Source organism: Cimex lectularius, unplaced genomic scaffold, assembly GCF_000648675.2.
Source record: "Cimex lectularius strain Harlan isolate CLEC.00 unplaced genomic scaffold, Clec_2.1 scaffold108, whole genome shotgun sequence".
Classification (NCBI taxonomy): domain Eukaryota; kingdom Metazoa; phylum Arthropoda; class Insecta; order Hemiptera; family Cimicidae; genus Cimex; species Cimex lectularius.
The window spans coordinates 215,924-225,814 of record NW_019392680.1 but is presented as its reverse complement, the minus strand read 5'-3'; the positions used below and the strand labels follow the sequence as shown (position 1 = coordinate 225,814).

The following is a 9,891-nucleotide window of genomic DNA, read 5'->3' as shown; positions in this document are numbered from 1 at the left end:
AATATAAATCAAACATAATTAAAAAATGATCTTGTTTACTTTAATTTCAATTTTCTTTATTTAGAACCTAAAACTGGATCATAATTAATTATGATGGTACGTAATGAATTATTAAAAGAGATGTTAATTAATGAATTGGAACATTTTAATTTAAATTTATTCTTTTGCTTATTTTAACGGTTATTTTAAAATTTGTCCGTGACACATTTAAATAGAACATTAGTTTTTTAATTGTCTTGTGATTTGATGTTTATTCCAATTAACTACAACTATGACATCACTAAACAATCTCTTTGCAAAATGACTAATGATGATAAAAAAGGTATTAAATTACATCTCAATACGACGGAAAGGTTTAAATACTCTTCTAATGAGATAGAGCACCATTAAAAGAATGGAAGTTGTCAACAATGAAACCCTATTTGCTACTCGTTTTTATTTTTTGGCCGGTATTTTGCCAAAGTGCGATAAGGTGAGTTAATTTTATTTCGATGCATTAGCACCACTGACTTTTGTTTACGATCAGGATTCCTCTCAAAAAATTTCCAACAGAACACAACCGCATTTCTTCATATAAAGAACATAGTAAATGGAAACGAGAAGAGCCTGGAAAGAACAAATTGGTGCATATTTATGATGTATGAAGTATATATTTATAATTAGACAGTTTTCGTCAAAAGGTAAGAGGTGGAAATATGTCGTTTTTCAGAAACAATGCGCGAACTTCTTTGCCCTTCAAGGTAATATTTTACAAAAATTCGATTACAGTAATTAATTTATATAACGTTGTAAAATTGTTAACTACCTCTTTCCTTATGTTTATTTGTGTTTTTTTCGAATTTTTCTTAAGATTGCATTAACAAAAAATATATTATATTTCAGCCTGCAACATATGGGTTAGTCGGCGTTGGTACACCGATACAATTTATCCCCATACTGTTTGATACATTTTCAAACGAAATTTGGTTGTTCAATAATGAATGTACTTCAGAAATATGCCGTAAGTGTTTTCCTTTAATCGACTTGGTGAACATAAATTTGTAATTATTCGGAGATCGTGAGATGCGGTCTGGTGTGTCGTAGGTTTTAGAAAAACATTTTCTTTATCGTGCCAACGTTTATTACCCTAATACCCTAAACACATAATCAACAGAATAATCAGCAACTACAACCCAATACTAACACCATCTACTATTACTAATAATAAATAGTACATCAAATCTATCAAATACACCAGTAACAAATAAACCTGACGCAATTTACAAAATAAATAGTTTAAATTGTCCGGCAACTTACATCGATATTACATCCCGATATCTGGATAAGAGAGAAAAGCTACATATCTATGATTGCAAAAAACCCAAAGAAAATCCTACAGCACTGGCTACCCAACATTTTGAACACAATTACATCAATTACAAAACTGACACATGTAAACTCCGTCGCAGCTACGCCAATATCATTAATAAAATTCAATACCCATAACATACATATATCATCACATCACACAAAACGTATAATGTAACGTATAAAACAGTCATCAGTTGGAATAAATACCCACGTTTGTTCCTACTGTCGGCTCCTTTCACCTCAAAGAAGCCGACTCCTCATATGCAAATGTTTTTCTTTCTCCACTGCCTTCCCCACCCCTCAGGAAAATCCAACGTATATAACTATAAAACATAAAACCATAATATCTCACTGGCACTCTCAACACGACACACAAGAATGACACATCTACACAGAAAACAATTTCATTGAGTTCAAATACCTTGATTGAATATAAAAAATTTTTTTTGTATAAATTCATTTTTTTCATATCCTACATATATTTGTTAAATTTAAACAATGTTTGTAAATCCCAGACCCTGAAGATGATCTCAATAAATATCGAAACGTTGGCTCGATAAAAAAAATGTTTTTCTAATACCTACGTCACACCAGACCGCATCTCACGATGTCCAAATAATCATTGTCTAACAGTCACTAAACACCACACATTGGAAAAGATTTTTTACTCTAAAAACAATGGTGCAATCGGATTTTACATTGGTCAAAAAATCACAAAGGTATGGCAAAAAGTATGAAAAAATGCATTTTGTTTGTTTCGTTGTTAATTCCAATTACTTCTTCTCCAAAGTAATTAATTGCCTATATTATTTACATTCTGTCTGTTTTTATCAAACTCTCATTATGATAGCAAATTTAAATACTTGATTTTTCCACTGAACAGCGAGTTGATATGTACGAACTGAACACCGCACATAAATTTGTAATTTTAATGTAATGTAAACATTATTGTTCTAACAAAAATCAATAAAACCTAATAAGTACTAATATATTTTCTTTGATTTAAGTCATTACCAAACCGTACAACCCTTCGAGTTCAAATACAAGCAAAATCTGGAGGATTGAATATAAACAAAGTTACAAAAACCTTAATATGTATGGACAGTACACCGTTGACACATTCCTTGTAAGGCTAATCTTCACATTTCTTGTAATCGTAAGTTGTTTATAAAAAGTTTGAAATTAATTATTTCGCAGCTGGGAGATTTTATATTAGATAAATTAGAATTCGTAAATATCCGACGTATCGAATGGAAAGGCACAGTGGAAAGATTAAGCTTGGAAACTTTTGCTGGCCAAATAACACTTAGATTTCCCGCAAAAACTAGAGGTACTGACTTTATGGCAAAATTGTTCTCACGCGATCTCATTGAGGGAAAGTCTTTTGGACTAAGACTACCAAGGTAAAGCGAAATTTAAAAAATATATATACATTTATAAAATACGTCCTTTTTCATTTGGGAATCGCGGTGCCGAGTGGTCAGAACGCCAGATTCATTCCAATTTGCTAAGGTTGCCGTCTCAGGTTCAAATCCCCCGGAGTAGCTCATAGATTTTTAATTGTGAATAATATGAAGAAGGTAATAGAAAGCGGTTTGATCCTATGTCCGCGACATCAAACGGGTAGTTGGGTCTTAAGCTTTCCTGTATGACAGGAATTCCATTACTTTACATACTTTTTCATTATTTTTTGCTACACCATCATGTAATTTGGTCGTTAACTAATGCTTATTAAGTGTATGCAATTACGCCTTTTTTCACGTCACCAAGTCGACATGGTTATTTTACTTTTACTTTTAAATACCGGTTTTTATATAATACTTGTACGGTTGTACATGAAAAAATCCCTACTCTTTTTTCATTTTGGACACTATTTGATAGAAATCGTTATCAGCTGAGGGATGAAGGTAGCATTATAAGATTTCCCACTTACTAAATCATATTGTTCTACTAATAAGTATGCTGTTCTCTAAAGTTAGATGCAAATTGTCGAGAGCAATTTTAAGGAATGGTTAGGGATGGCCAGGGCTCTCTTGGTAAAATATGTCGAAATTTAGCAAAAAATTGAGTGAGAGAGTGAGTGAGAGGTGGATTGACGAGATTGTGAAGAAAAGTGGGAGAGAAAGGTGGTTCGATGACGATGAGGACGGTATTGGAAGGGTGTGGGAGGTGTCGTCAATTTACTACCAGGTGTCTGTTACACAATGGATTCAACCTCAGCCCAATAGATGCCGTGAGGATCCAATTAAAGCTATTAAAATAAAAATTTAAAACAAAGCCCGAGAAGGAAATACTTTTCACAACGCCTGGGGAGAGTATAAACCCGACGAGTCAACTAGTCACTGGGTGTGAGGAGCGTCCAATTCCAAAGGAAATGACTTGTCGCTAAATCCGAAAAAGTTAAAATGTTGTATTCTCACTGTACAGGCTGCTGTAGGTACTTCGGTACGAACAGTACTGAGAGGATAAGTAGACCTGGAATATTTAGTACCGTCAACAGCTTCATCACCAAATAGGGCACGAAGAAATTTCACAATTCAATAAAACATGTAGTACACGCACTAATAACATATTCATAACATCTCATATAAATTTTTACAAAATTGTCTTTTTCAAAATATGAATGAATTATATCTCTGAGATCAGGCTTATGTTTAGATTAAGATTTTTGTAATAGGCTAAAGTGCTTTATGACGACCAAATGTCCTGGGTCCAAAATGTAGGAATATTGTGCTTATCACATGGCTTTACATTAGCTTCCAAAACACTGATTAGTTGCTCAGTTATATTTAAAGGATTTAGCGAGGGAAAACTTTCCCCTTGACGGGTTTGCTCCTCTATTAGGCCGTACCTACTTAAGCTACTTCAAAATTTATAAATATTTCCGCAAGTACAGTTAACAGTCCTTGGTGATTCTTGGTTTTACGGTTGTGAAGTACCATGTTTGTAGTAAGTTTCAAGGCGAAAGGCTGTTTAGGCAAATAGCCCTTTTTACCGCGCCTACTTACTACTGTGTCTATTCTCTTCCTCTTCGTAAGGGTTATAGCTCACCCCCAAGTTAAGGTTTTATGTTATCTACAATAGCCTTGATACAATCTTATATTTACTTGGTATGCTGCGAAATCTACTCTTTATCAGGCCGTATCTTATAACCATGTCACGACTTTCCTGACTACCAACCCGGTAGCTCGATGGAGCAGTTTGTTGTGGGCGGTGCCAATAAATATACAAATTATTCCAGGGAATAGTGACTTAAGAAATAGTTGATCTCCTGAACTTGGGCTTCATTCCAGCTGTTGAACTTTCTGAATCCCGGCTGCTCGCGTCTTCTGCTTCTTGCCCTCGTTCAACCTCGCCGAGATATTTTCCCCCTCATTTTCTACATGAACCATCGTTTTTTCCTCTTCTTGGCTGAAACTTCAAATTTCCTACCACGTCCAAATTTTTAAAATTCGTCATTGTCCAATTAACCTTGCTGTAGTAACTTGAATCATGTTTTTTGCCTATCAGTATTGAAGGATGCTGTGCTGCCAAGTATGAATCTTTACCTTAATTGATTCAGCATTGCTTCGTTTTATGTCAGTTTCAAACATTACAGTAGGATTCTGGTTCTACTGTTGTACCTGAGGAATCGTCCGTGACTAGTTTATTCCCTATCAAATATTTTTACCCGCCTTTCTCCAATTGTTCTCCAACTTTTCCTAAAAATTACTAGTAGATCAATAACTATTGAAATACCAAGTATATATAATTTTTCATACAATAACATTGGATTGTTTTAGTTTCAATGATGGAGATGGGCGAGGTGAACTTATTATAGGAGATTGGGATCGTCAGTACGTGAACGAAAGTTTAATTGATTGGATTAAAGTGATATCAGATTCTTACTGGGAGATTATCGCTGATAAGTATATACGATACATCGTTGATCATAATTTGTACTATTTGTAGTATAATTATATATGTGTTGATTTAGATTGGTATATGGTAGTTACGGCCTTGCGGAACAAGCCGATATGGTCGTCGACACTGGATTGTCGATTATAGTTGGACCGCAAGTTATCGTTAATAATTTGTTTAAATCCATTGGTAATTCTGTAAATATCATACCAATAACGATCACATCGTTTTTGTCAGATTACGATGGCTATGCGGCGAAATGTTCTGAATCTCTTTCAAATTTCGATTTCCTCATAAATGATAGGCATTACGTACTAATGCCGAAGGACTATCTACTACCGGCAAGTATTAATAGTGCATGCAGCACATATTTCTTTTCACAATTGCAGCAATCTTAGCATAACGATAATTAAAACTTTCAGATAGAAGGAAAGGAAGGTTGGTGCGCATTTGGTATAGCAATGGCGAATAACAATTACACGAGAAGCTGGAGATTAGGAGATGTATTTTTGTCCAAATATTATACCGTGTGTGATGGAAATCTTTCCCGCTTGTCTTTCAATGATTATGTCAGTTAATACGTTATTGCGTTTTCTCCACTTATTTAAAAATTGTGATAAAATAAATTGTACTATGATATTTTTATATATTCGTTATTAACATTTTCAGTTGGCACGTAACAATCAAACGCGTTTTTCTGCAGGAAATTTTGTTTCGTTATTAGAAATATAACATTATAACATTTTGCAATTATGTTTATTTAAACCTCAAACTCTTTGGGTTTGTTATTTCAGATTTAATGTAATGTAAAAGTTTAGTATTTCTCAATGTGGATTTGTAATATTGAAGACGTGTTAATGTGTCGGTGAGCAGGATCGGCAGAGTTTCTCATGCATCAAGAGCACTGTCTATAGGTGGCCATCGGAGGATCTGACACGTAGGTCATCCTGATCGTATGCGAGGTTGACGCAGGGGCACTTCCTTTTGGGTCAAAGCCCGCGTAAGTTTTCGGCGAGAATATTTGCTTGATCAGTACCATCTAACTGAAGGGTGAAATCCCTTGGCTCCATATACAGAGTGGAATGACACCCGACGTGAGAATTGTGCTTGAGTGTGTGGGTCTCTGTTCCGATTCTTGTAGGAAACAGCGTTATTTTATTGTATCGAATAGTCTGATAGTTCTGTGCCCTTAGAGTGTGGTGAAAGTGAGTGTTTTATTAGCGTGAATGTATAGTGTACCCCATCAACTCTCAATTAGGTGAATTATATAAGAGTTGATGGAGGAAATTTGGTAAACCACAACTCTTGAGTGAATAGAATGTAAATTAAAAAAAAAAGATATATTTAAGAATGAATTATGAATGGATTTTGATTTTTTTTATTACTAAATGTACACTATGTAATGAAGTTTATAATAATTATTCATATCTTGGGTGATTTACAATCTAACTTATACATGATATCCACCTATAAGAGATTCATGTCCTCCTTATCTTAAAGCATTGATCCGCACCAGTTCAATTACAAAATCACAACATTCTACTTCTTGTCGACGGCCTCTGCTTCTACGATTCGGGTAAGGATCTGGCGGAGGTCGGCGGTAGGATGCAGTCGGCGATAAACGATGTGGCTGCCGAGGAAACCGGGTTTACCTTTTCCACTTCGAAAACGGTATGTGTTCACTTTTGCAGATCGAGGAGGGCCCATAGCCCCCCTTAGCTCTGCTTGGGGGCACACCTGTGCGGTACGTGGAGAGGGTGCGGTTTCTCGGCCTCCTGTTTGAGGAGAAGTTGAGATGGCAGGCACACATCGACGCCGTCAAGGTCCAGAGCAGGAAAACCCTTTCATTGTTGAGATTTGTTGGTCACTTTAGGTGGGGAGCGGACAGGGAGATTCTGTTAAAAATGTGTGACTCGCTGCTTTGTTCGAGGATCAGTTATGGATGTATGGCTTATTCCTCGGCCCGAAAAACGCGCCTGAGAAAGGCTATATTATCAAGGTCTCAGAGCGGGGTCGTTCAGGACCAGCCCCTCGGCCAGTCTGTGCTGCGAGCTGGAGGTCTTGCATCCCGAACTTCGGAGAGAGCAACTTACCTTCGATTACGCGGCCGGGTTCTTGGCCAAGCCGGAGCACCCCCTCGCTATGAAAATCCTCCACCGCCCGTACAGAGTAGACTACGACAGGCTTCGCTCAAGGACGCGACCCCTCGGTATTCGCTTCGGTCAGTCCTTAGGGAGGGCCGGATTGGCGCTGGGAATGGTGCTTCCGTTGGGCCACCAGCCGACACCCCCCTGGACTTTTCCGGCCGTACTCGTCCGCGACGATCTGGCGAACTTGTCCAAATCGTGTACGCCGCCATACCTCTACAAGGCTAAGTTCCTAGAACTTAGAAATAGATACGCCGTTTTTCGTATGATTTTTACAGACGGGTCCAAGACTGACGATGGTGTGGCGTGTGCTGTGTATAGCGAGGGAGCGGCCACCTTCTGGTCGTTGCCCCCTCATTGCAGAGCTGTATGCGATTTGGCACGCTCTCGAGGCGGTGCGGACTGAGGAGGGCTAGGCCTTCCTCGTATGTACCGACTCTCTGAGCGCTGTCAGGACTATACGCGACAGGTTCTCTGTGGACCCACTCGTCGTGCTCTTGTTAGAGAAATACGTGGAGCTGGAGCCTCTCGGAAAAACGGTGGTTGTTGTCTGGATTCCTGGAAACGTCGGCCTGGAGGGTAACGAACGCGCGGACGAGGAGGCGAAAGCCGGTACGTCCCACCCTCCGGATCGGACCATCGCGATCAGGCCCTTTGACGCTAAACTCGCAGTTAAAAATATGATAAAAGAAAGATGGCAGCGTCAGTGGGCGGGGTCGTCGGAGAGGCTCTTGCGAGTCAAGAGCACAACCGGTAGATGGCCCTCAGAGAGCCTGAGCAGGAGTCGAGGGATCATCCTCACTCGACTGAGGATTGGTCATACGCGGTTGACACATGGGCACCTGCTTTTGGGCCAAAGCCCGCGCAAGTGCCCCTTATGCAGAGGAAGGTTGCTCGCTGTGTCCTACATAATAGAGGCGTGTCATGCCTTGGCTCCATACGGAGAGCGTGTAAGCATGCAGCCGGACTTAAGAAGAGTTCTCGAACACGGTAGCAAGTTTCAGAGTCCCCTGTTACGCTTTTTATGGGAATTGGTTTTTTTTATTGTATATAATATGTATTATGTGTTGTGTATATATGTTCTGTCTGAGTGCATGTATTTATTAGCGTGAATGGCGAAGGGTGAGGGTGAAATATAACATCATCACCGCCCCTCGAACGTTGAGAACGTATGAGTGTGTGTGTTCGGGGTCGATGGCGGAATATTTATAAAAGTATTTCATCGACCCCAATCTAGATTAGTTTGAATATAGGTCGGTGGAGGAATATCACGTAGTCCACCGACCAAACGGAATGAGTGTACTTATGGATGTATTTATGTTCATGAATGTATTTATTTGTATGAATGTAGTGTTTGAAAGGGTAAATAGAATATAGACAAAGTTGGAGGCTGAAATGACCTAGATGTCGGAAGCCCCANCAAACTGAATTGACTGTTAAGAGCGTCTACTAGCGGCATGAGAGAGAGAGAGAGAGAGAGAGAGAGAGTGAGGATTAGTGATAGAAATCCCATGTCACCATTTTCACAAAATACGTTAAAATTTCTCGTGAAAAAGTTTTTTTGAAATTTTTTTTATGAGAACGTTTCAATTAAAAAGGTATGTGAACACTCTCGGGGTGACGGTGTTTAATGGTTAAGTATGTCAATTAAAACTTGTACCTTGTCCTTTCTACTGGGATAAGTCGCCGTGTCAACGCCTTCATGTTGCAAGCCCTGTGTACTTTTTTTTCTACCTTTCTATCCATAAATAAGCTCTCCCAAAAGGATTATAGATGAAGACGGCAATGCAAATAATGCGCAATGAATTTTGAAAAATGGTCTCGGTTTTAATGAATGGACAGTGATGGATAGCGCAGATCCCGGACCAGATAGATAAGTAAAGGGCTGGTAAATGGACTGGATCCAAGAATACACAAGGGTTCATATTTCACCATAACTTTCGACTACTCTCTCATTCACTGCTTTTTACCTCATTCCATCTGTGATACTGTTGAATTTGGAAAATTTGTCATTGAAGACCCTCGTATTTTTATTCCGACTGATACTGAGTTGGCTGTTTCGTTAGTTCCATCCTTCGTCTTACAAAACTTTAAATAAAGATAAAAACTAAACAAGAAATTTGCTTGTAAAGTACTGTTTGAATTTTTTCCTATTATTTTTAGCACAGATCAAATGGAAATATTTGTAAACTTAAAAATACACATATGAATATGAGTTAACAACATTATTGTTTTTAACTTCAAATAATCCAATTTGATTGTTTCTGGAGACAAAATAAGCTTTTCGTTGTTTCTTCCAGCCCCTGTGCCTTCCTGGATGGCTCCCTGGGCGAGTGCCTTCGGCAACGGGGACACAATCTTTTTCTTGCATTTTGATGACTGGCTAATGCAGACTGACACAACCAAAAAATGTTATTATTAATTCCAGGCTCAACTCTAATAGCCAATTATTGAACCTTAGTAGTAATGTTTTTGTAGATTTTCAAGATGACCA

General features: G+C 38.2%; 1 protein-coding gene across 5 annotated transcripts; it reads left to right on the top strand.

The window, feature by feature from the left end:
- Positions 1-365: 365 nt before the first annotated feature.
- Positions 366-6,000, top strand: LOC106672752 (pepsin-2B-like). Of its 5 annotated transcripts, none has more exons than XM_024225614.1 (9): positions 367-472; positions 527-623; positions 883-1,000; positions 2,358-2,476; positions 2,548-2,753; positions 5,133-5,258; positions 5,327-5,591; positions 5,673-5,819; positions 5,920-6,000. In XM_024225614.1, exons 1-9 carry the CDS (start codon positions 411-413, stop codon positions 5,980-5,982), a joined length of 1,203 nt encoding a protein of 400 aa, XP_024081382.1. In that variant the 5' UTR covers positions 367-410; the 3' UTR covers positions 5,983-6,000. The 5 variants fall into 5 exon arrangements, with proteins under 5 accessions (XP_014259897.1, XP_024081382.1, XP_014259896.1 ...); XM_014404410.2 differs by having other exon boundaries at positions 527-638; XM_014404413.2 differs by having other exon boundaries at positions 527-638; positions 5,327-5,414; positions 5,488-5,591; positions 5,673-5,931.
- The last annotated feature ends 3,891 nt before the right edge of the window (positions 6,001-9,891 follow it).